Source organism: Meles meles, chromosome 13 (genome assembly GCF_922984935.1).
Source record: "Meles meles chromosome 13, mMelMel3.1 paternal haplotype, whole genome shotgun sequence".
Classification (NCBI taxonomy): Eukaryota; Metazoa; Chordata; class Mammalia; order Carnivora; family Mustelidae; genus Meles; species Meles meles.
In genome coordinates this window covers 54666562-54694268 of record NC_060078.1, presented here as the reverse complement: position 1 = coordinate 54694268, position 27707 = coordinate 54666562, and the positions used below count along the sequence as shown (strand labels likewise).

Genomic DNA, 27707 nt, shown 5'->3' with positions numbered 1-27707 from the left:
GACCCCGAGATCATGACAGGAGCCCAAGGCAGAGGCTTAACCCACTGAGCCACCCAGGCGCCCCTACATTTTATCACTCTTAAGTTAAGACCTTTCACTGACTTAAAATTTCAATAGTTTATTTCAGAACTTAAATTTAAAACTACATAACATATCATCCTGCTAATGAGCAATTAAATTTCTCCTTATGGGTGAGAGAGATTGTAATTGTTTGCTAGGTTCACCGTGGTGCTTATAAAAAATTTTCCTTTTAATACTGAATCTCAAGGAAGAACACACTGCATAAAACAGTGCTTTTTAATATGTGTCTATCATACTAGCACCTAAACTTTTAGAACCTAAATTAAACCATATATATAGAAGCTACTTTACATTATATACGTTATATCATGTATACACCATAAATATTAACCTACTGTATATTATATATATTACAGGATACATATACACACACACATACATACACAGATACATACCTGTCATTAAAAAATATTTCTGCTGTACAATATGACTTCTTAAGAGGCCAAGAGAGGCTGGGGACATTAGGGAAGTTAAGAGGGAGGCATAGCAGACATATTTAAGGAGGCACAAATTGCCAGAAACCTCTACAAGGGTACTGAGGTAAGCAGGGCAGAAAAATAAATATGTGGATAATCTGTAGCAATTCTCTGTAGCAAAACTCTGAAGCCTAGCAGCCAAAGTACAGAACTAACTTCCAACTAACAAGAATTCTCCTCAGCAATTTTTCTCTGTAGAAATGTCTTCAAACTCATTCTCTTAACAGCTTTTCCTGTCTGTAACTGTAACTTCACACTCTCTAATTTTAACTTTTTCCTTACCACCTTAACTGGAAGAGTATGGAAACAACTACTATCCTTAGCAGTTTTATTTTATATTTCCTGTCCTGCTTTTCAAAAGCAAATAGTAAGGATATTTTCTAAAGACAAGGAAATGGACCCTCCCCTCAAACCTCTAGCCCTGCTCACACCATGATTTTAGCCCATTGAGACACATATTATTAGATTTCTGACCTACAGAGCTATTGGATAATAAATTTCTATTTTTTAAGCCAAAAAAAGATGAGCATTTTCTGTTCTTCTTACAAAAAAATTTTAAATTTATAGTCTCTGAATACCTTTTTCTTAGGGCAATAAAAGTATTTCCCCAACTTGACTAGAAGAGGACTACAAACAGTCTAGATGAAAACCAGATTTGGAAACTGTAAATAATTCCCAATGTATGATGGGTAGTTATACATTACGGTATTTGGGAAAATACGAGAAAATAGCACATAATTTGATTTCAAAACTATCATGTTCAGTTCCAAACTCAGAATGTTTTAATCTCTGTGGGGTTAGAAACAGGCAGATGGAAATATTTTCTAGCCAATAATGCATCCCAAAATAAAATTCAAATTAAAAAGAAAGTGAAAAGCCAAATTCAAGGGTAAATTTAAACACATTACTAAGTTCACTTTCAAACTAGCTCTAACTAGGAGCATAACTTGTAGCTTGGATTCCTAAGGTAAACTTCTCTTAATTGCAGGAAAGAGCCTGCTGAAAACCCAGACAGTCACATGGGTTTCCCTCTCTTTCTTCTTTTGGCCACAGAAATGAGAAGTCCAAGAAAGGCTGAAGCAGCAAATTCTATGGGGGAATAAGCCATGTGCAATCTGCAGGATTTTTTCTTAAAGGCACGGAAAAGAGTTACAACTAGCAGCAGAAGGAAGGAAAATTAACACCTTTTTTGATAAGCTATAAATAAGGACAGTTAGGTCTCCACGTTAAAGAGATCTGAGTAAGATTTTGAAAGTTAAAACTTTTCACAGAACAGGCAAGCACGGCTATCTACATAGCATAAAATGAAAGTAAAAGACCCTTCCCACAGGGCACCTGGTGGCTCAGTGAGTTAAAGCCTTTGCCTTCAGGTCAGGTCAGGATCCCAGGTCCCAGCCTGCATGGGGCTCTCTGCTCAGCGGGGAGCCTGCTTACTCCTCCTCTCTCTCTCTGCCTGCCTCTCTGTCTACTTGTGATCTCTGTCAAATAAATAAATAACATCTTAAAAACAACAAAAAAAGACCCTTCCCACTAAAAAAAAAAAAAAAAAAAGGAAACTATGATTTAATCAGGCAGAGATAACTTCTCAACCTACTGAAAGTTAGCAAAATACTTACACATTTGTATTTACCCCTGTTCTCTACCATACCTGTACTTATACTCACCAATTATAGGACTTACATATGACCTAATTTTATTTTATTTTATTAACATACAATGTATTACTTGCTTCAGGGGTACTGGTCTGTGAATCATCAGTCTTACACAACTCACAGCACTCACCATAGCACATACCCTCCCCAATGTCCATAACCCAGCCACCCTATCCCCCTCCCACCTCCCAGGCAACCCTCAGTTTGTTTCCTGAGATTAAGAGTCTCTTATGGTTTGTCTACCTCCCAGGTCCCATCTTGTTTCATTTTTCCCCCTCCCTCCCCGCCAGGACCTCCTGCCCTGCTTCTCAAATTCCTTATATCAGAGAGATCAGATGATAATTGATATGACCCAATTTTAAATCAATAAGGTAATATGAGTTGTAAATGCATGTTGTACCTTCCTCCAGTTATTATGAGGAAACCTATCAACAATTATTTCAGTAATTACAGTCTGGGAACCACCTGCATCAGAATCACTAGGGAGTCCTTGTTAAATAAATACTTGGTTTCCTGCTGGGCCCCACCCAAGATCTAGTGAATCAAAAACAGAGTGGGGGAGCTCAAGAAATCCCCATTCTTAACAATCTCCTCCCTCCAGGTAATTTTAAACACTAAAGTTTAAGAATTATTGTGGTAGGACCCAAGGAACTTATCAATCAGAACTACCTGGGGACAACTCAGGGTAGATAGTAGAGTTCCTAGGAAAATAAACTGCTTCAAAAAGGACTGACTTTCCCCTTCCCAATATTCTCGGAGATGGGTAACAGATGTGTCACCTCAAAATCTCCAAATGTTTCCACTCTTCCCAAAGCTTTCCCACAACAACATACTAACTTTGAAATGTATGAGTGAGCCAAGTTAAACATTTCATGAACTTAAACTAAAAATCTGGCTTTGCCTGTCTGTAAAGTTCCTTAAAACAATAAAAGATACAAATATTTTAATCCATCTCACTTCCTTCTCAGATTTAGTCAAAGTTTCAAGACTTCTGGAAATTTTAGATCATAATGTTACAGTCGATTTTAATTTCCATACAATCCCAAATACCAATTATGTTAAAAAGTCTACTACACAAATTGTGAAATGTTTCTTCAGGTAGTACACAAAATCCATTCATCTTTTCCTTTCTTTACACCAATGGATGTCAGTGATGAAGCTGGGGAAGGGACTCCAGCTGTCATACTGAAGTCTGAGTAAGAACATCTGAACCTTCGCTGTATGTCAAATAAGAAATACAACACACTTAGACCATTATCTCATGGACAGTCTCATGAGGTGGGTATCACCATTATCCTTACTTTAGGGATGAGTTGCCTAAGAACTAGATGGGTCAAGTAACTTGTGCAGAATTATACAGCAAGATAAGCTAATTCAAACCAAGGCAGTCTAACTCCAGGGCCGGCACTTTTAACACTAAACTATCCTGTATTTTGAATATGTCATCTGCCAAAAGCAAGTCCCCTGAATCTAACAAGGTAGGAGTTGTGGATTCTGGAGAATCTCATTTTTTAAAATGTGCTTTTAGGTGATTCTGAAGTATAACAAAAACTTGGAATTACTGTACTAGGTTATTAGTTCACCAAAGTGGAACACTGACAACCTCTGAGATAGAACTCATGGTCCAGAAGTTAAGGTCTCAAATTCTACTACACTGATTAACTAGAATTTACTTATCCTATTTTCTCTCCTACTCCAAAGAAATTAAAAGGAAAAAAATCCAGAATTTTCTAATTAGAGCTGCTGGTCTATACTACCCATATGTAAGAAACTAAACAAAGATTATTGATGTTCAGCATTATTCTGGGGCAGAGTTAGACCTTTACTAAAAGAAATATGCAATGTAGAATTTGTTTTTTTTTTCCATGAATGCATTTTATTTGCACATATTTATTTGTATTACATCCCTAGAAAAAGAATCCCAGGATTTTCCCTCCTATTTTTTTTTTTTTTTTTTTTTTTGCGGGGGAGCAGGGGGAATTGGGGCGGGGGAGGGGAAAGGGGCTTGGGAAGGAAGCGGGAGAGGGGGAAAAAAGGGGGGAACCAAACCCGGAAAGGGAGAAAAGGGGATCTCCTATGTTATTTTGACTTCCTTCTTCATGGTCCCTGATGCGAGCTGAGGTTGTCAGTACAGTGAAAACAAACTGGGAGAACTGGAGCCCATGATTCTGCCATTTTTCTAGATCTTTGAGTTGTACATCAAATCTGGGGCTGATTATTCCACACTTGTTTAACCTGCCCATGAGGTTCACAACAATTTTCCCTGCTCTGTGATCACTAATGATTTCAAATTTGACTGTCAGGGGGCGGCCTGGGTGGCTCAGTGGGTTAAAGCCTCTGCCTTCGGCTCAAGTCATGATCCCAGGGTTCTGGGAACGAGACCCACATTGGGCTTTCTGCTCGGCAGAGAGCCTGCTTCCCTTCCTCTCTCTCTCCTGTCTTTCTGCCTACTTGTGATCTCTGTCTGTCAAATAAATAAATAAATAAACTTTAAAAAAAAAATTTGACTCTCAGTATAACAATGCTGCATCAACAGTTAGAAACTGGATGACGACTTGGAGCATGGCCTGTAAGAACCTGGCGTTTGCCTCTCTTTTCAGCATTGTTAACGTTCTCGAGAGCATCTGCCAGGACATTCACGTGCACCATTATGGTGACACAGAAAGATGGTGGAATGAGCTGCAGGACAGAATTTAGAGTTGGAGATATTTCAACTTTCTCATTTTACAGATGCAACAAACATCCTGTTTTTTAAAGCACCATCTTTAACTCAGTTCACATTTGCAATATTTAGCTGGTAAAATTTTGAGGTCTATAAAAGTATTGCAAGAAAATCATATAATATCACAGTATATTGGAGCTGGACGGGACTCTAAATCTAATTTCACAGATGAGGAAACTAACTAAATTTAGTTAATTTGCACAAGGTCGCACAATTATTTAATGGTAGAAGAAACTTACCCAGGACAAAAACCAAATTTCTTATCTCTCAAGCCCACAGTATTTTTACTACACCAAAAATTATGTTTTTGTTCATAAACTTCTCAGAATTTGTAGAAATCAGTATATAAGCTTCAAGTCCTAGGAATCATATCTTTGCTCAAGTTCTGATTCTTTTACTCATTCACTATCTGACCATAGGCAAACAATTGTAAAATAAAAATAATTCCCACCCTTAATAGGTCATGGGGAATATTTCCAGAATTAGAAAACACATATCAATATAACTTTGAAAAAATATGAAATTATATAGAATTAAGATATGCTTTCATAATTTTTTCTAGAGGCAAATAGGTAAACAATGGTTGTTAAATACTGTCCTGAATAGTGTGAACTGCAAAGCCTTGGAAATCAATGCCCTTGGTCCACCTGAAGAACAATTAATTACCATGTCTAACTCATTTCCAATATTAATTAATACCACCCTACTAGGTGATATGTAGCAAACCAGAGATTTCTCTGATTAACACCACTGCTGATTTTCCATAGGATATTAAATGATGAATAAAGTGATCCTTAAAATTCCTTCTACTTTAAACATTTCTTATTGTACAGTAAAACACAACTGCTCCCCAAATAAAAATCTTTTAGTCAATATCTCTATGCTGAATAAAGTGTGAAGTTTAATTAAAGCAATGTACAAATGCTGGTTTCTCAGTTGTTGGAAATGTACCACAGTAATGTGATATTAACAGTCGGGGCACTGGGGGAGGCATATACCAGAATTCTCTATCTTTGCAACTTTTCTGTAAATCTGAAACTATCCTAAAATAAAAAGTATTTAAAAAATAGAGTAAATCACTATGCCCATTTTTAATAGTTCAAAAAATTTCTACCAAACAAGTAACTCCAAGTTAATAGTGGAGTAAGAGTCTGCTTTGTTACTGTCTAACTCTTGATTTCAGCTCAGGTCATGATCCCAGGATAGTGAGACTAAGCCCCATGTCAGCTTTGCACTGGTCCTGGCACCTGTGTAAGATTCTCTTTCCCTCTCCCTTTGCCCCCCCACATTATATTAAAATTATCTTAGTTTCAGAAAAATTGGGAGTTTTCCAATATTTTCTACCTGACTTATATTTAGATTATTACATTTCTAACCAATCACCCTAAAACCACAAATTTCTACATAATGTCCTTGAACCAGAGCTATATTTCCAGTAGTTTAAGTGTTTTGTGTCTTAAGAAAGCACTCAATGGTGGGGTGAGGGGGATGGGGGGAGTGGGTATCAGATATAGGGAACAAATAATACAAAAGGCTCTTGAGCCATCAGGTCCTTAATCTAATATAATGGGTGGCTTCACAACATTCTAAAATTTTAAAGGGTCTTACTTTTATTCTAGAGCAATGAATTACGAATTATTTTCAGCTTTCCTAAAAATGTAATGTCAAAGGTGTTTCACTAGTGACATAGAAAAGAATACGTTCACATTTTTGATGATCTCTTGCAGTAACAAAAATTTAATATATTTTTTTATTTAATATTTAAATCAAGATATTCCTTCATTCGCCTTACAAATAATTATACTGCACCCCTGATTTGGGTAACTCTAAAAATCTTTGAAAACTTATCAGAAATTTGATATTTTGCCTCTTCTTTATTGAAATGCTGAAAAAGGAATTTTTTTGAGAAATAGGCTTTTATTTTAGTTGGTTGGAAGGAATACATGCTGTGCAACAAATAAGGGAGCCCTATCTGACAGAAGTCTATGATAGTTCAATCAGGTGAATTATGATCTTGCCAACCAGTGCAAATTCTAGGTGGAAAAAGGAATGTGGTTAATTTTGTTGTTTCTGAGAACCTTAAATAAAGAAAAATTGCATGGGACATCTGAGTGGCCCAGTTGGTTAAGTGTCTGACTCTTCATCTCAGCTCAGGCCTTGATCTCAGACCTTGATCTCAGGGTGGTGAGTTCAAGCCCCATGCTGGGTTTGGAGCCTTCTTAATAAAACAAAAATTTTTAAAAAGGAAAAGAAATCACTAAACAAGCCTTTAGTCTTCCATGTTCAGTCTAACTGTAATATATGTTCTGTGAAAATAATCTTTTACCACAACATCAAGTAAGTTTCAGAAGTCAATAATTACAGAAATAGGTACATGGATTATGTTTCATAATCTACAATGTCAATTCTCCTTTTTAAAAAGTAAGGAAAAATCTTCAATACTTTCTTCTCTACCTGAGCTATGCCCTTTAAGGCCACCCAATTCTCATGATTCACATGAAGACTTTATAAGAAAAAAATTATCAGCACTACCTGGCAACAGATACTTGTGTGTTTCTAAATAACAGCAACTGTGCCAGTACAATCTGAACAAAACTCAAAAGTGTTAAACAGCTTTAAAAATATACCTATTAAGGGGCGCCTGGGTGGCTCAGTGGATTAAGCCGCTGCCTTCGGCTCAGGTCATGATCTCAGGGTCCTGGGATCGAGCCCCGCATCGGGCTCTCTGCTCCACAGGGAGACTGCTTCTTCCTCTCTCTCTGCCTGCCTCTCTGCCTACTTGTGATCTCTCTCTCTGTCAAATTAATACATAAAATCTTTAAAAAAAAAAAAAACTTATTTAAAAAAAATATATACCTATTAAAAAAACCTATAAAGGGTGTACCTTATCTAAAAAATACATCTTTCTTGGGGCGCCTGGGTGGCTCAGTGGGTTAAGCCACTGCCTTTGGCTCAGGTCATGATCTCAGGGTCCTGGGATGGAGTCCCGCATCGGGCTCTCTGCTCAGCAGGGAGACTGCTTCCCTCTCTCTCTCTCTGTTTGCCTCTCTATCTACTTGTGATTTCTCTCTGTCAAATAAATAAATAAATAAAATCTTAGAAAACTAAAAAAAAAATAAAATAAAATAAAAAATACATCTTTCTAGATTGAAAAAAAATTAAGACATGAATTTGCTTGAATGACCCATTTAAATAATTTAAATTTATTTTGATTTTGAAAGAGTAATAAACAGGGATAGCTAGGTGGCTCGGTTGGGTTAAGCAGCTGCCATTGGCTCAGGTTATGATCCTGCAGTCACATAATCGAATCCCACATCGGGCTCAGGAAGCATGCTTCTCCCTCTGATCCTCCCCTGTCTCGTGCTCTCTCTCACTCTATCTCTCAAATAAATAAATAAAATCTTAAAAAAAAAGAAAGAAAGTAATAAACAGATCCTTAAAGAATGAAAGCTAGCCTGGAAACATAAGATATATTTTTTTTAAGTTTTCAACTCCTCCTTACTGCTAAGTTGGTAACAGCAGGAGTAGTGTACCCACCTAGCATTTTATTTTATTTTTTTCAAAGATTTACTTATTTGAGAGAGAGAGAAGGAGAAAAAGAGAGAGCAAGTGAGCATACACAAGCAGTGGAGAGGCAGGGGGGAGGGGGAGAATCTCAAGCAGACTCCCCAGTGAGTGTGGAGCTGGATGCAGGGTTGGATCTCACAACCCTGAGATCACGAGTAGAAACCAAGAGCCCAAGCTCAAATGACTGAGCCATCCCAGGTGCTCCCTAACCTAACATTTTAAACATTTATGGACAAGAAAAGACCAAGGATCTGAGGGAGTATTACTTCTGGGGCTCCCATAGTCAAGTCACCATTCATTCACAGACGGATGCCCATGTGAAGCTGAGGCAAGCCCCCAACAGGGACTGAACAAGAACTCACTTCATCTGAAAAAGAAGGAAAGTAGGAGATGGAGAGCAGTCCCATCCTGGACGACATTCCTTTAGCTCCTACAGAACTTCTACCCTACTCAATGAAGCTTCTGTCAATGATGTGTCTCAACTGAAGATAACTTTGTAGTAATAGATAAACCATTGTAATATGTTCCCCTCTCTCGTTAAAACAAACATGAAACCATTCCTTAAAAGTATTTCTATTATAGATTTTTGCCAGGTTAAGAGAAAGAGAGGAAGTAGAAGAAAGATGGAGGATGATCAGGTGGGAGAGAAAAAAGCCATGGGTGAATGTAAATTGTGATCAAATGTTAACCTGGTCTGAAAATCAGGAATCCTGGTTTCTAATTCCAGCTCTGCCATTAGCTACTAAAATACCTTATGTAGACAGTGAACTTCCTCATCAAAAAATGAAGTGGCTGGGCGCCTGGGTGGCTCAGTGGGTTAAGCCGCTGCCTTCGGCTCAGGTCATGGTCTCAGGGTCCTGGGATCGAGTCCCGCATCGGGCTCTCTGCTCCACAGGGAGCCTGCTTCCCCCTCTCTCTCTGTCTGCTGCTCTACTTGTGATCTCTCTCTCTCTGTGTCAAATAAATAAATAAAATATTAAAAAAAAAAATGAAGTGGCTGTAGGTAGGGATTGCTCCCAAGAACAAGAATATGTCCCAAAACAAGATATCCCCAAAGGGATTCCACATCTGGAGCTCCAGGCTTAAGAATGACAATTGTAGGGGCACCTGGGTGGCTCAGTGGGTTAAAGCCTCTGCCTTTGGCTCAGGTCATGATCCCAGAGTCCTGGGATAGAGCCCCACATCAGATTCTCTGCTCAGCAGGGAGCCTGCTTACCTTCCTCTCTGCCTACTTGTGATCTCTATCAAATAAAAAATAAAATCTTAAAAAAAAATGACAATTGCACACATGAAGGGAAAACAACAACAATGACCAAAAAAACCTCACAGGTTGTGAAGGCAAAGGAAATTTCTAATTATTCTACCCAGTGATGGGAGACTTCTTCAAAATTATTCTGAGCACCTGGGTGGCTCGGTCAGTTGATCTCTTGATCTCAGCTCAGGTCTTCATCTCAGGGTCAGGAGCTCAAGCCCCGAGCTGACTTACTAACAAAAAATAAAATTACACAACCTAGAGAATAGTGAAGAGGAAGAATCTATGAAAGTTGCCAATCCAACACAAACTGAGCAAGGTTCTCAATATCACGGCTAGGTACTGCAGACTCGGAGACGAATATCATAGTCTCTGTCTTTAAGGTGTTCCAATCCAAGAAAGGTTTTGGTTAAATGCTAAAAGAAAAATTGTGCCTCTGACTGTGCCCCTTTCCAAGTATCTTATACAAAGAAGCAACTGACACCTAGAATCTTGACATTCAAATGTCAATTAAGAAAAATGAGGCTTAGAGAAATTAACTTCATGGTACCTGTTTTCTGACTTGAAATCCAGTGCTCTGATACACATGCTTAATATGGCTATATAAATGTCAGCTACTTATATTAACTGAAATCCTATTAGCCTACAGATTAAAGAAAAAAATTATATCAAAATTCCGCCCTACTGTTAATATGAAAAACCTCTTATAATAGATTTGCCTTGTTATTGCTCATAATTTACAATGCATATATATGAATCTGTCTTCAAACTTAATACCTACTAGCCTGCACTCTACTGTGCAAATCATCTCTGTTCCCAATGGTGGCACAGAGCAGGCATTCTGTGATTGAATTAGCGATCTTCAAAGCCCCTTCCAGGTCTAAAATTGCCTGACACCTGACACCAAAACATGACCAAAAAATACCCAAAGTTCACAAATGTATAAGCTTAGCTCACTTGCAAACTTTTAAAATACTGCCACTGTAAGCGTTAAGTACATTTTTGTATACTTTTGCAACTATAGGCACAAATACAGATCTCCCTACAAGTAAGACAAAATTAGGATTTCCCGATCTTCATGTAAACAACTTTATAGGTTTGTAGATTCACACAAGGGAAAATAAATGATAATAAAATAGAAAAAAAATTACAATCAGAAAATTGTGTGTCTACAAAAATGCACACAGATTGTATAATCCTCTAAAGCTGGAGCTGTAGAATTTGCTTCATTTCTATCAAGATCCCTGAAAAGGAAACAAAAGCACAGGGAACTGTGAAGGGGAGAGTTTACAAATTGGGAAATTTGCCAAGAGATTAAAAGGAAAAAAAGCGTATCAAGCAAGAAGAGTCCAGGAAAATTGGCATTTCATTAATGTGCATTAGGATGAGTAATTTATCCCTATCAAACCCTATTCCGAAATCTGCAATGTCCAGCACCATTACTTAATTTCAAGAATAGCAGGTCAAAACACAAATACAATGACATCAAAAATTTAAAAGTTGCTGAAAAAAGCGTAGGTCTATTTGGCAGAAGTACAGAAAAGGGATTTTGGAGATAAAGCGCCATAATAACTTGGCTTTAAGGGCCGGAATCAAATTCTAAACACGAAACTGCTGCATTTTAATAAAAGCCACTGAAACAGTTAAACACTATGAAACACAATCAGTTCTAATTTCAAGAATTCCCAAGTCACTTGAATGGCTTTTAGACTCCGCACAAGTACTCATATCTGCAAAATGACTTCCCTTTCTCTTCCACAACCACACCCGTACACACAGACCGCCGCGCCCACCCCCAACCCCACACACCACCCCTAATCCTCCTAGTAGGTTGTCTGCTTTTCCGCAGGAGACAAAACTGCACCTGTGGCATTAGCACACTGCCAGGACCCGAATACACGGAAACCAGGTGTGAAGAGAAGGTATAGCCTCCAGCCCACAGAGGAACAGAAAGATTCGGTCCCCAGAAAGTTGGCAACTTCTCTGACAGGCAACACAGTGCAGACCCAGTTCCTCTTCTCCCGGTGACAAATCAAAGCTAAGTCCTGACGCCAGCAAAGAGCCCGGACGGAGGCGGTCCCCAAGCCTCTCTCGGCCAGCTCCCAGCCTCGACCTCCGCCCCGGCCCCGAGCCCGCCCCGAGCCCCGGCGCAGCCTGCGCTGTACCTGGCGAAGAAGTCGGCGAAACCGCCGCTCCGTCGAGCCCGGGCCGAAGGCCCCGCGGCGCCCTGCTCCGCGGCGGGCGCGGGCACCTGCGGCCCGGCGGGGGGCAGGTGGTCGCGGCTCACCTCGAACGTGTTCCGAGAGTTCACGTGAACGTCCGAGACGCCGGGGCGCGGCTCTGTGCCAGCGCCCTCGCTAGTCCTCTCGGCCGAGGCGGCGGCGGACGCACCCTCCTCGGGACCCCCAGCGCCTGCTCCCGGCCGCTCCACGTCTTCACTGCTGCTGCCGCCGTCGCTGGCCCGACCGCCCTCCGAGCCGCTGCCCGCGCCCTGCAGTTTGTCAGGATCCGCCGCTGCTAGGCAGCAGCTCCGCAGCGGGTCTTCGAGCGGCGCGGCCCAGTCGGACAGGTTGTCCGCGCCGTCCGCGTCCTCGTCGCCAGGCCCCTCAAGGCGGAGACGGTGGTGGCGCGGATCCCGACCGCCGGCGCGGACCAGCCCGCGAGCCTCCTCCAAGTCCCGACAGTCCTGGCCCAGCAGAAAGCCCGAGTCCCCGTTGGTCATGCCTCTATGCCGCGGCGCGCAGGCATCCGCCACCTCCGCGCCTCGGTGCTTGGAGCCCGAGTCCCGCGGGCAGGCGTCCGAGCGCGGAGCTGCCGGGGACGGGGGGGCGCGGGGTTGGCCAGCAGGGAATGGACAGTAGCACAGCCCCGGCTCCAGCTGTCCCCCGGCCGCCGTGAGGTAGCGCCGAAGGAGCTGCTGAGGCGGCGTCTCCTCCTCTTCCTCCCCCTCCTCCTCCGCCGGCCGCTCCACAGCGCCGACGCCTCCGCCAAAGCCGCCGGTGGCCCGGATCATCTTCCCGTCCTGGCCCGCGGGCTCCGGCGCCGGCACCGGGAGCAACTTGGGGTTTCTTCCCGAGCAGGCTCCGGCATCGTCCGGACCCACCATCTAGGGCCGGGTGAGTGCCGCCCGAGGAGGCGACGGAAGAGTCCCTGGCACAGGCTTGGCCCGGCAATAACCCTAGGGGTTGGGGACGCGGCGGCTACCGCCGCAACGTTCCCAGACCCACCCCTCCCACCCCTGGCTTTGGGCAGTTGCGGGAGGGCGGGCACGCGCCGGAGCTCGCGCACGCGCAAACGCCGGCCCGGTCAAACCGCGACCTGGAGATTCCGCGAACCATAGAGATAGTAGCTAGAGAGGCCGCTCCCTGACACTCAGGCGGCCAATCTGGGATCCGCCATCTGGATGATGGAGGCTGGTTGGCTCACTCAGAGCGAGACAATTCTTAACAGGCACCGGTTTGCCTCCCTAAGCAAAATTCACTTGACGTACTTAATTTATGGAAGTAGAATACAGGATATTAGATATAAGTCCTTCCAGCTTCAATGGGTCACCAGTGGACTTTACGCTTTTGCATACATCTCCCCTACTGCCATTGCCATAATTCAGGGAGTCTTTGCTTCATGTCAACACCCTCCCTTCTCCACTTCATCTTCCACGATACTACCAAAGGAATCTTTCTTATCTAGCCCCACGTATCATCACATTTTTCTTAAAAATTTCCATTTTCACTTAAGGAGGGAAAGGAAGTGGAATCAGATGGAGAGGGACTGTTGAAATAATTCCAGCACCCCGTGATAATGGATTAAAATGGGGGTGATAGTCACTGAGTGGAAATGAAAGGCATTTAAAGTAGAAATCACAAGACGTGATAGCTGATAAAAGGAGCGATTGAAGAGGGAGGAACCAGCAATTACTACAAAACTCTTGCGACTGAAACTAACGTGGTTTGAAGAAATGGGATTTGGATTAGAAAAAAAAACAAAACAAAACCTTGATTAATAGGGGAAATATATCTGGTAAAGTGAAAGACTGGGACTGTCCAGGATATAGTTAAAGAGTTCTAAAATTTAGGTTAGGGCTTCGGTTTGGAGACTCGGATTGAAGAGTCATCTGCATATTGCAACAAAGTGAGTCATTAGTGACTTAACCCTGGGAAGAAGGAATAAAGACGGAGGTGGGGCAGAGAATCAGAGGTGTTATTATTTCAAGATGGGCAAAGAAGTTGTATTGCAAAGGATTGAAGAGGAATTAGCTGTAGATAAAATGAAGGGGGAAATATTGGCCACTCATTCTAGAAGTATGTCAATGAAAAGAGAGGAGAGAAATAGGAGAATGGGGTAGTAAAATGAGAGGAAGCAGCATTGCCAAGTCTTTATATTTTTTTCTTCTATATGCAAGAAGGAATATAACCTATATATGAGTAATAGTAAAATATGTAAATAAAATGAACACTTATGTACTCAGCACCCAGTTTAAGAAACATCAAGTGTCGTTTATAATGAGCATATCTGAAGGCCTTAGGAAGGACTAAGTGGCAGAGGCACAGTTAACAATATTATTTATTGCCAAGATTTTTCAGAAGAAGAAATGACTTCCAGGACACAGGTGGAAAAATCAATATAGGAAGAGAGGAAATATTTGTAAATCATATATCTGATAAGAGTGTAGTATCCAGAATATATAAACAACTCTTACAACTTACCAAGACAACCCAATTTTAAAGTGGGTAAAGGACTTGAACAGACATTTCTCCAAAGAATATAATAGATAATAACAAAGATAATAGCTATTAGTAAGCATATGAAGTAATGCTCAATATCATTAGTCAAGAGGGAAATGTAAATCAAAACCAAATGACATGGTACTCAAATTGACTAGGATAGCTATATTCAAAAAAGTGGAAAGAGGATGTGGAAAAAGTATAACCCTCAAACATTGCTAGTAGAAATGTAAATGGTATGGCTGCTATGGAACATGTTTGGTGGTTCCTCAATGAAGTTAAATATTGAATTGCCATATGACCTGGCAATTCCACTCCTAGATCTGTACCCAAAAGAACTGAAAACAGATGTTCACACAAAAACTTACACATGAATATTCACAGCAGCACAATTAGAAACCAAAATATAGAGACAACCCAAATGTTCATCAACAGAGGAATGAATAAACAGAATGTGACATTTACAAAATGGAGTATTATACAGCCATAAAAAGAAATGAAGTATGGATATATGATATGAAGTAGATGAATTTCAAAAATTATGCTAAGTTGAAGAAACCAGACACAAAAGGTCCACATTGTATAACTTCATTTGTATGAACTATCCAGAATAGGTAAATCCATTGAGAAAGAAAACAAATTGGTGATTGCCAATGACTGCGGTAGGGGATAGAAATAGGGACAGACTACCTGATGGATACCAGGTGTTGAAAATGTTTTCCAACTAGATACAGGTGGTGGTTGCATGACATGGCAAACGCACTAAATAGCACTGAATTGTACATTTTTTAACTGTAACTTTAATTGTAACTTTTTTAACTGTACATGTTTAAATAGCTGTATTTTATATAAATTTTCACCTCAATAAAAGAAATTTAAGTTAATTTAGAAGCTACCTAGACATAAGGATAGTTACATGATGATAAAGATGAGGATAACTGAAAGAGTCTAATCACAATCTATCTTTCTTTCTTTCTTGCTTTGGTAGAAATCACAAGTAGGCAGAGAGTTGGGGGGGAAGCAGGCTCTCCGCTGAGCAGAGAGCCCGATGTGGGGCTCGATCCCAGGACCCTGGGATCATGACCTGAGCTGAAAGCAGAGGCTTAACCCACTGAGCCACCCAGTTGCCCCTCTAATCACAATCTTGTTTCAACTTTTCTCTTTTCTAACTTTCTTAACTTCCAAATTTTTCAAATCTTTTTTTCTTAAGATTTTATTTACTTGCGAAAGAGAGCATGAGCAAGAGAGCAAAAGCAGAAGGAACAGAGAGAGAAAGATAGGCTCCTCAATAAGCAGAGAGTGCAATGCAGGACTCCATCCCAGGTTCTGGGATCATGGCCTGAGCTGAAGGCAGTTGCTTAACCTACTGAGCCACCCAAGGTGCCCCTTTCAAACCTTTTCTAACTTGTTGACATACTACTTTCTAGGTATTGCTCTATTTCTCCCTCTATGAAATATACTACAGTATTTTAAACTCCCAATTTCTCTAAATGGTTTATTTAGTTCATCTCCTTCCTCTCCCCTGGTCAATACCAATGAAAGTTTTATGAATTATAATAGTCCATACAACATGACTGTTTTCTCAGTAAAGATTTCAAAACTGAAGCACATTTATATTTTGTAGCTTTTTCTACAATAATATGTATTCCATAATAAAGTATTTCAGTCATTCTTCTTAGGCATTAGTGGTTATATTTTCCACTTTCAACAGTAAGATTCTGTCTTATCTGATAAATAATATATACCATCTTACAAATTTTTAAGAAATCTACTTTCAAGGTGTAGCATATTCTTTTTGTGGTCCTTAAGAGCTTGACATTAAAAACTTTTTTTTGTTTGTTTTACTTGTTTAAGTAATCTCTACACCCCACCTGGGGCTTGATCTATTACTCCAAGATCAAGAGTCATGTGCTCTTCCGACTGACCCAGCCAGGTCCCCCCACATTAAAAACCTTTGATACCATATTATATTACTACAACTTTAGGCCTAAATAATACAACTTTAGGCCTGGTACATTCCTATAAATAAGGTGAAACTATTATGAGAAAGGATTTTTTTTTAATTTTTTAGTTTCAGAGGTAGAGTTCAGTGATTCGTCAGTCTTTTTTTTTTTTAAGTTTTATGTATCTTTTTGAGAGATAGAGAGCACACACAAGTTGAGGGAACAGCAGAAGGGAAGGGAGAAGCAGACTCCCCACTGAGCAGGGAGTCATATGCAGGGCTCTGTCTCAGGATCCTGAGATCACGATCTGCGCAGATACTTAACCAGCTGAGCCCCCCAGGCACCCTCATTCATCAGTCTTATATAACATTCAGTGCTTATTACATCATATCCCCTCCTTAATGTCCATCACCCATTTACCCTGTCTCCCCCCACCCATTCCCCTTCAGCAACTCTCACTTTGTTTCTTATGATCAAGAGTCTTTTATGGTTTATGTCTCCCTCTCTGATTTCATCTTGTTTTATTTTTCCCTCCTTTCCCCTATGATCCTCTTTTTCGTCTCTTAATTTCCACATATGAGTGAAATACTATGGTCATTGTATTTCTCTGATTGCCTTATTTCACTTAGCATAATACCTTCTATTTCTGTCGATGTCATTGCAAATGGCAAGATTTCTTTTTTTGATGGCTGGGTAATATTCCATTGTGCATATATACACACACCACTTTTTCTTTATTCATTCATCTGTTGATAGACATCTGGGCTCTTTCCATAGTTTGGGTATTGTGGACATTGTTGCTATAAACGCTGGGGTGCATGTGCCCCTTTGGATCACTACATTTGTATCTTTTGGGTAAATACCCAGTAGGGCAATAGCTGGTTTATAGGGTAGCTCTATTTTCAACTTTTTGAGGAATCTCCATACTGTTTTCCAGAGTGGCTGCACCAGTTTGCATTCCCACCAACAGTGTAAGAGGGTTCCCCTGAGAAAGGATATTTTTAATCTCTGTGACAAAATATTAATTAACAATTAAAATATGGAAAACTGCAAGTATACTTTGGATTCTTACGTTTTCTAAGAAAACTTGACTTTCATGGAAAATCTCAAAACACACAATTTGTCATATTCTACCAGTATGATCCTTGCCTCATTACTGAACAGTAAATATGGTCCCTTATCCCATAATATAATTTTGCTACAACTGTACTCAAGGAGAGTACAAAGGCCTAAAACAAAAGGTGTCAAAACTCTTCATATCTTTCTTTAATCCTCAATCTTTTACTTACGTACTAGGATTTCCAAATATCTTTCAAACGTGCTTTAACTTCTATCATGTTAAATCACCTCTGTCACCACCCACATACTCTTAAAGCAATGTTTCTCAAACTCACCTGCAAATTAATAACATTTAGGAAGTTTCAAAAATACTTAATGTCTGGGCACCACCTAAGGCCAATTAAGTCAATATCTTTAGAAGAGGAGCCCTACACTGATATTAAAAGCTATTCAAGTAATTCTAATTTACAACCAATGTTGAGAAATACTGGCTTATAGCTACAACTTTATCTCTCTTCTTCCCTGAGCAAGCAAGCTTCTTTAAAAAGCTGTTTACACATTGTGCACACTTAGATGTGATACTGTGAAAAGGACACAGTGTGGCTGAGAAGGTATAACCTCAATCTAATCAAAAGGAAGAAAATTCTATTTAGAAAATAATAAAAATTCTATTTAGAAAAAATGGGGGCTTCTCATTCTTCAAAAAATGCCATTATCATGAAAGACAAAGAAAAGCTGTGGACATAGTTGAGATGAAAGAAGATTAAAACAAAATGACAATTAGATGTAATACCTGCCCCTAAACTTGATTTTGTACTCTGTAGAGAAAAAGAAAACAGTCTATGAAGTATACTATTATATCAACCAACACAACTGTCATATGCACAGTGGGTTAAATAAAGGTGTCAATGTAAATATTGATAGTTACCATTACAGTTGATATTTATAATTTATAATGGCTGTATCAGATCTATAAGAAAATATTTCTATTCTTTGGAAATATACAGTGGAGTATTTAGGATAAGGGTCATGATATATGTAATTTACCCTCAAACAATTCAGAAAAAAACCTATTCATGCAAATGCACACACACACACACAGAGCTCATGACAAAGTGAAACTGGAGGGGTGCCTGGGTGGGTCAGTGGGTTGAGCCTCTGCCTTCGGCTCAGGTCATGATCCCAGGGTCCTGGGATCAAGCCCCGCATCGGGCTTTCTCCTCAGCAGGGAGCCTGCTTCCTCCTCTCTCTCTCTGCCTGCCTCTCTGCCTACTTATGATCTGTGAAATAAATAAATAAAATCTTTTAAAAAAAAGTGAAACTGGATAAAACGTTAGCAGTAGAAAAATCTGGGAAAGATATATGAGTATTCTTCATGCTATTTTTATGTTTGCAACTTTTTCTTTTTTTTAAGATTTTATTTATTTGAGAGAGGAGGCGAGAGAGAGAGAGAAAGAGAGAGAGAGAGAAAGTGTGGGGGGGCGGGTACAAGGAAAGGGTGAAACAGACTTCCCACTGAGTAGGGATCCTGATGCAGGGGCTCAGTCCTGGACCCTGAGATCATGAGCTGAGCCGAAGGCAGATGCTTAACTGAGTCACCCAGGTGCCCCTATGTTTGCAACTTTTTCTAAGTTTGAGGTCATTTCCAAGAAAATGTTTTAAAGATGTCTCCATTTCCTCATCTCCCATTTAATCTGTTCTAGCCTCCGTACACAATTCTTTACTCTCATTAGTGACTTTCTTATTCTTGATCCAATAGACAGTTTTCAGTCTCCATGTTGCTTGATCTTTCAACAGCATTTATGCTGTTGATTACTCCTTCCATATTGAAACACTCCTTTCCCTAGCTGTTAACTTTTTGAAAGAAACACTCTTTTTCCTTAGTTTTCATTACTCTATTGTTGCCATAGTCTCCTATGTTGCCATAGTCTCTTACCTCTTTGGCCACCTCTTCTGTTTCTTCCTTGGAAGACAGAATTTCTTCCTCTAAGTCTGAAGCCTTTTCTCTCTCACTCAACCCTCTGTACTCCAGGCAATCTCATTAATTCTCATGATTTTGATGATCATCTATAAACTGATGACTAGAATTTAACCTACCACTCCTATGTTATAATCCAACTATATGACATTCCCATACAGATATATCTAGGTATCATAAACGTAATAAGACTAAAGTGAGTCTCTCCTGGTTTTCTTCCATTGTTTTCTATCTTAATATGCATTACCACCATTGACTCAATCACTCCAGATCGGACATGCCAACTGTCTACCCAACATTTCTGCTTGCTGGTATCAAAGCCACCTAAAACCTAGTATATACAAGTTTAAATTCATAATTGCCTCCTTGAAATCTATTCTTATTATAATATTCTATATCTTACTGAATAATAGCACTGTATGTCTAATTGTACAAACCTATAACCCAAGAGTAATCCTTGATATTTATCTCTTCCTTATCCCGTTTGCCAAGTATAGTGGGTTCTATTGTGTCCTCCCAAGAGATATGCCCAGGTCCTAACCCCTAGTACCTGTGAATGTGACTATTTAGAAAAGGATCTTTGCAGACACTCTTAACATGAGATCATCCTGAATTAGGCCTCACTCTCTTCATAGAGCTAATAAATAGGTATAATGGGTGTCCTTTAAAAAGACAGGGAAAACAAATGACACATAGAGACGTGGAAAGTGAAGGTGAAGGTGAAGGCATGTGAAGGTGAAGGCAGAGATTGGAATGACATGTCTACCAGCCAAGGAACACAAAGAATTACTTTCAGCTGGGGCACCTGGGTAGTTCAGTTGGTTGAGTGTCCAACTCTAGATTTTGGCTCAGGTCATGATCTCAAGATCATGGGATCAAGCCCTGCATCAGGCTCCATGCTCAGTAGGGAGTCTGCTTGAGATTCTCTCTTCCCCTCCCTACTGTGTGCGTGCGCTATCTCTAATAAATAAATAAATAAATCTTAAAACAAAATAATTGCTAACAGCCACCACAAGCTAGGAGAGAAGTATGAAGTAAATTATCCCTCAGGGCCTTCATAAGAAATCAACCCTGCCAACACCTTGATTTCATATTTCTGGTCTGCAGAACTGTGACAGAATAAATTTCTGTTTTTTAAAGCTACTTAGGTTTTGGTATTTTGTTATTACAGCCCTAGGAAGCTAATACACAAAAAAGTTACTAAAGTCTGTCTTTTTTTTTTTACCTCCTACATGTCTTGTGTTTTTTAGATAAAATATTTTTACTGTTCTTTCTAAAAATATAATATGGTGTTATCAACTATAGTCATCATGGTTTACAATAGATCCTCTGAAATTGGATAGCTGAAAGATCCTTATATACTTTCAGCTATAATATGAATAAAGTCTGAGGATCAAATGTAAATATCTTTTAAATTTATTCACTTCACACTATATCCACCCACCCAGACTAAATTGCCATCATCTTTTCCTGGGTGACAGAATTAACCCCCAGCTGGTCTCCCCACACTCACTTGGGGGCACACGCAAATGATTCTCCGTGGCTGCAGCCAAAATACTTTTTTATGAGCACAAAACTGATATTGTCACTGCCCTACATTTTTAGTCATCATCATGAAAACCTTTTAACCTTTTAAAAGAAACATTTCTTCCTCAGTTTTCATTGCCCTATTTTCTCCATTTTTGACTATATTTTTCTGAGTATACTTGGGGAGGGTTCTTCTTCCTTAATCTAAAAGAAATGGCTTCCAAAACCAAAATATTTTCTCATGACCTACAAAGCTCTTCACAGTCTCTGTACCTATCTAGCCTCCTCTCCCTCTTCTCCCCAGAATCCCTGGACTTTAGTCATATTGATCTTCTTTTCATTCCAGCTACTACAAAACTCCTTCTGTAAGCTCGTATATCTAGCATGTTCTGCATAATGATCTGGGATTTTTGCTATACTAACTTTTATCTGTCTCTCCGGCCTCATTTCTCATTTCTCTTCTCCCTACTCATCATGTTTCAGGCACATCACCCTTTTCTCTGTTTCTGAAATCATGTGCAAAGCCCATTCTCCCTAAGGGTCTTTATGTATGTTGGTCCCCTGCCTAGAGGACTCTGCCCTAACTTGTTGACCTGGGCTAACTCCTCTGGACTCAGTATGCTTGTTTGTTTATTATTTTTTAAGTAGGTTCCATGCCCAGCATGAGCCCAATGTGGGGCCTGAACTCAGGACCCTGAGATCAAGAGCTGGCTGCTTAACTTACTGAGACACCCAGGCTCCCCCAGGACTTAGTTTTGTTTGTTTGTTTGTTTGTTTAGATTTTATTTATTTATTTCACAGAGAAAGACAGCAAGAGACAAAACACAAGCAGGCGAGGGAGAAGCAGACTCCCCACTGAGCAGGGAGTCCAACGTGGGGCTTGATCCCGGGATCCTGGGATCATGACAGGAGCCGAAGGCAGACGCTTAACAACTGAGCCACCCAGATGCCTACTCCTCGCCCCCCTCACCTCCCCCCAGGACTCAGTTTTTGTTTTTGTTTTTTTAAGATTTTATTTATTTATTCGACAGAGATCACAAGTAGGCAGAGAGGCAGGGCGAGAGAGGGGGAAGCAGGCTCCCTGCTGTGTAGAGAGCCTGGTATGGGGCTCGATCCCAGGATCCTGGGATCATGACTTGAGCCGAAGGCAGAGGCTTAACCCACTGAGCCACCCAGGTGCCCCAAGGACTCAGTTTTAATGATACCTTCTCAGGAACTCTTCTCTGACTTCCCCTCTAATTGAGTAGACTCCAGTTATATGCTTTCAAAGCACTCTTTTTTTTTTTTTTTTTTTTTTGTAGCCACTGTCATAGCTCCAATCTCATAGCATTTTGGACTGGCATTTGAATACACACACACACAATCTACACTGCAAGCTCTGTGTTTGTTTTGTTCACCTTCTTAGCAATAATAACTAGCACAGTGCCAAGGACAGAGTAGCTGTTCAATAAACATTTACTAAATGAATACATGAATTATTAGATGAATAAAACTACCATCAAAATATATATACCAACAAAATACATATAGCCACCTGGGTGGCTCAGTCAGTTTAGTGTGTGACTTCAGCTCAGGTCATGATCTCAGGGTCCTAGGATCAAGCCCCAAGTCAGGCTCCCAGCTCAGCAGAGAGTCTGTTTGTCTCTCTGTTTCTACCCTTCCCCCATCTCATGCACACACACACATACACACACACACACACACACTCTCTCTCTCTCTCTCTTTCTCTCTATTTCTCTCTCAAATAAATACAGTCTTTTTAAAAAAATACATATCTAGCACCCAGGAAATTCCCAACTCAATAGATTATGCCTATCTATAATCCTCAAGGCCATTTCAGAAACTGCCTGAAGCTGATTCCTATTTATACTCTTGAATGCGCACAATTTCATCTTTCATGGATAAATGCCTAACCTAAAGATGACTTGTGCTGCATGAGTAGGCACTAGTGAGATCTAAAATAACCATAGGTTATCCTCACTATATGCTGATCTGAAAGCTTTGATAAGTTTATGAGATTTGATGATAAACTGATTAAACAAAAATGTGGTCAATACATCCATCTGGAAATCAGTTGACAAGACTCAGAATAATTTTGATAACAAAATCCACAAGAAAGTTCTGTAAAGCAATGGGAATAAGCAACCTTCTGTGGGACCATGTGACTTGGATTGGTACTGAAATCATCTTCAATGTCCACAAGTGGTTTAAATTCCATGCATGCTTGGCAAAGCCTCTCCTGGTAAGAGGGGATGAGTAAGACTAAGATTGTGGATTATAGCTAGATAACAAGTATTGAAAGGATGTGTATTACAGAGTAACTCAGCCGGATAAGATATGTGTGGGAAATAAATGATAGTAAAATCACAAAGCAGCTGCTATTTGGTAAGTCACAGAGGGACAGCCACAAACCAAGAGACAGATGAAATGCTTTAGAAATGCACACTGATCTTTTGGAGAACCAAACCGATGCCATGTATTAAGAGGCACTGTAATCTTACTCCTGGGAATCTGCCATAAGGAAATCATTCAAAAGAATAAAATAAAAGCATACAAAGATGCTTATAGCAACATATTTAGTAGTTAAAAGCTAAAAAACACTGAAATTGTGGGGGTGCCTGGGTGGCTCAGTCAGCTAAAGTGTCTGCCTTGGGCCCAGGTCATGGTCTCAGGGTCCTGGGATTGAGGCCCATGTCAGGCTCTCTGCTCAGTGGGGAGCCTGCTTCTCCCTCTCCCTCTGCCACTTGCCCTGCTTGTGCTCTCTCTCTCAAATAAAATCTTTAAAGAAAAATTACTGATACTGTCAATAATACAGGAAGTGTAGGAAAATCTAGTATATCAGTGACATAGGCAGATTATTAAAATGATAAAAATTCAGAAATATGGAGAAATTTTACAAAGTAATATTAAAAGGTAGAGATATACAATTACATATTATAATGACAATGATGCATAAAACTGCATGACTAGCTTGATAAGGCCACAAAGGATAGACAAAAAAGAAGACTAATGGAGGTTTTTGAATTTTTTATACTCTTCCTTTTTATGAAAATTTTTAAAGTTGATTCAATGGTAACCCTCTACAAGAATGCTCTTGAAATCATTTCCATATACATGCCATAGCTATGTGTTGTGACAAAACAAGAGCTGAAAATATTTTTTATGCTGCAAGAGGGCATTCAGTTACATCTGGAAGAAAAAGTATCTACCAGCATTTATTGAAGGGTGCGTGGGTGGTTCAGTCAGTTAGGTGTGGGACTCATGATTTCTGCTCCGGTCATGATCTCATGGGCATGAGATCAAGCCCTGCATCAGCAAGGAGTATGCCTGAAATTCTGCTTGAAATTCTGCTTGAGATTCCCTCTGTCCCTCCTCTCTCTCCCCCTCATAAAGAGATAAAATATATTTTTTAAAAAAGCTATTGACAGACTTGCAAAAACAGTGACAAGTTCTGCAAATAGCTGCTACTGCTATAATCAAATGAGAGTTTTTACATAAATTTGGCAGAAGGAGGACTAAATTTTTTTTTTTTTTTTTTTTAAAGATTTTATTTATTTATTTGACAGAGAGAGAGATCACAAGTAGTCAGAGAGGTAGGCAGAGAGAGTGGAGGAAGCAGGCTCCCGGCGGAGCAGAGAGCCCGATGCGGGGCCCGATCCCAGGACCTTGAGATCATGACCTGAGCCGAAGGCAGCGGCCCAATCCACTGAGCCACCCAGGCGCCCCAGGAGGACTAAATTTATCAAGCATTAGTATTTTCAGAAATGTTTGGGGCCAGACTTGGAGTAGATTAAATATTTCCCTTTATATCTCAATGATGTCTTTATTTTTATTACCAAAGTAATAGAAAAGAATATAGAAAAAAATTTTTAAGGTATTTTTAAACTATTCTTCATCTATGTTAAATGTGTTAAAATAGTTGTCTATGGAAGAGAGGAGAAAGGAATTGCTGAAAGGAAATAAAACTGAATATAGTACTAAATAAAAATGCATCTGATAGTCTTTGCATGAATAAATGATGATAATGTTTTAAGAACTGAGGAAGTTGTTAATAATCCTCTGCACTTAAGGAGAAAGAAAGAAAAGGAATAAGGAAGGAAGAAAGAAAGAGGGAGAAAGCAAGCAAGCAGGAAACTGACCAGTAATAAGCCTGTGCTCCCTTTGGGGCTTTGCACATGCTGTTCCATCTGCTAGAAATTATAATCACTCCCCACGCCCCCTACCAGAATTACCTGTTTTCTTGAGATCTCAAGTTATGATTCCTTCAGTAAAAGCCTAGAATGACCTCCCTGACAAGGCCACATCCTGCTGTTATGATAGGTCCTAACACTTAATACTTTGGCACTAATTACAACTAAAATTATAGAATTTTAAAACTTCACATCAATTAGTGTGATTCCTTAATACCTGCTTTCTGCTAGCAGAACACAAGCTCAATTACAGCAGGGATAATATCATTTTTTTTCCTCAGGCTCTGACATAGTGGTTGATATTAGAATGAGTGGCCAATTAATATTTGTTGGATAAGTGAATTAATAAAAGGATAAATGAATGAACTGAAAAGAATCAACATAGGAAAAGAGAGTCAAAAGTGGAAGGCCTGTGCAAGAAGCCTCACAGAAAGAAGTTCTTGAAAGTATTTGCTAATAAGAAGGAGGGAATGTTTCTTTTTTAAATTTTTAAAAATTTTAAAAATATATTTATTTATTTGATACAGAGAGATCACAAGTAGGCAGAGAAGCAGGCAGAGAGAGGGAAGCAGGCTCCCCGCTGAGCAGAGAGCCTGATAAGGGGGCTTGATCCCAGGACCCTGAGACCATGACCTGAGCCGAAGTCAGAGGCTTAACCAATGAGCCATCCAGGTGCCCCTGGAGGGAATGTTTCTTAAGTTCACCACACCTTTTCCACGCCAAATGCTATATATACATTATTTCAGTCACAGGCATTGTTACCTCCATTTTAAAAATTAGTAAAAACAAAGTCTGTCTGACCTCCATATGTGTGCTTTTTTCCATGTATCATTGAGGCTGTGGATTGAAAATTGTAGGAAATGAGAATATTCACCACAAACACTGACTAGGAGGGAAGGGAAAGAAGAGACAGAGAGAAACCAAGTGTTTAGCAGAATGCACAAAATGCAATAACCGCTGCAACAGTACTTTTGACCTAAAACCAAGAGTCATCTACTGGAAACAGCTCACCCTTGGGATGGAGAGTAAGAGAAAGCCAAAATAGGGTTGCCTGGGCGGCTCAGTCGGTTAAGTATCTGACTCTTGGTTTCAGCTCAGGTCGTGATCACAGGTCATGGGATCAAACACCGCATCCAGCCCCGTATCAGGCTCTGCGCTGAGTGTGGACTCTGCTTTAGATTCGCTCTCCCTCTTCCTTCCCCCTTCCTCCTCTACCCCTGTACCTTTCTCGCTTTCTTCTCTGAAATAAATGAATAAAATTGTATTAAAAAAAAAAAAAGAATAGGCCAGAATACTATTATGCATTGTAATCCTGAAATTTTAAATCTATGTGCCTGGGTCTCACACTGAAGCCTTTAGGGACCAGTATGACTGATGGGTATTAGACAACAGGAAGTAGTAGGGAACAAGGGAATGCATACTGACTGTGTCTTCCACCTAAATGCATTTAAAAATCAATTTAAAATATCTCTTTCACAAACACACACACACATGCATACACTGTTTTAACCGAACACAATAATTCCACTGGCAGAGTATGGCTCATGGGCCTCAAAGAGTTTGTGCCTCTGTGATTGCTCTAAATTCTAGAGAGAAGAGTTGACCATTTAAAAAAAAATTAATAGAAAACATTATTCTAAACCATAGCAATCAAAATTTACAAAAATCAAATGGGGTACCTGAGTCTATACTTAGGAGTCATCTTAATTCATCAGTTAAATTTAATTCAACAGGGGTGCCTGGGTGGCTCAGTGGGTAATGCCTCTGCCTTCAGCTCAGGTCATGATCTCAGGGTCCTGGGATCGAGTCCTCCATCGGGCTCCCTGCTCCGCAGGGAACCTGCTTCCCCCACTCTCTCTGCCTGCCTCTCTGCCTACTTGTGATGGCTCTTTCTCTCTGTCAAATAAATAAATAATATCTTTAAAAACTTTTAATTCAACAAACCAGTAAATATTATTTGTAGATAAAAAATAATGACCCAGGTGTCAAGGATTACAAGATGGAATGAATCACCATCTCTGTACTTCCTCATTTCTCAGTTCAGATCTTATAAAGTTTCAAGAATGGGCAGTCACATGGTTACAAAATAACCTCTCCTCTGCTCAGAAGAAAACCAATCCCTCATATTGTCCACAATTTACATCTCACCTCATGAACATTCAGCTTTAAACTATCATAGTCTTGTAATGTTCTGTGTTCTAAAATTGCCTCTTGCCTACCTACACAAAAATTCCAATTTCTTTAGGCCTGAGTGGCAGGAAAATAATTTGTTTTTGAATTCTAGTGCCCACTCAGGTCCTAGTAAAGATGCTCAATAAATGTTCATTGGACCCAATACTCATTTTTTTTTAAAGATTTACTTATTTATTTGAGAGAGAGAGAAAGAGTGTGAGTCGGGGAAGAGGTAGAGGGTGAGGGAGAGAGGGAAGGTAGGAGAGAGAGAAAGAGAGAGAATCCTTAAGCAGACTCCCCACTGAGCATGAAGCCCCACCCAGGGCTCAATCCCAGGACCCTGAGATCATGACTTGAGCTGAAATCA

General features: G+C 40.0%; 1 protein-coding gene across 3 annotated transcripts in view; it reads right to left on the bottom strand.

The window, feature by feature from the left end:
• Nucleotides 1–12989, bottom strand: part of TBC1D12 (TBC1 domain family member 12) — a 121570-nt gene extending 108581 nt beyond the window's left edge. For 2 of the 3 annotated variants that reach the window (XM_046027745.1, XM_046027746.1), the window contains exon 1: nucleotides 11916–12989. In XM_046027745.1, the coding sequence (XP_045883701.1) occupies nucleotides 11916–12856 (941 nt within the window). In that variant the 5' untranslated portion in view covers nucleotides 12857–12989. The remainder of the gene's footprint in view (nucleotides 1–11915) is intronic. The other variant, XM_046027747.1, reaches the window with a different exon arrangement.
• Nucleotides 12990–27707: the final 14718 nt, after the last annotated feature.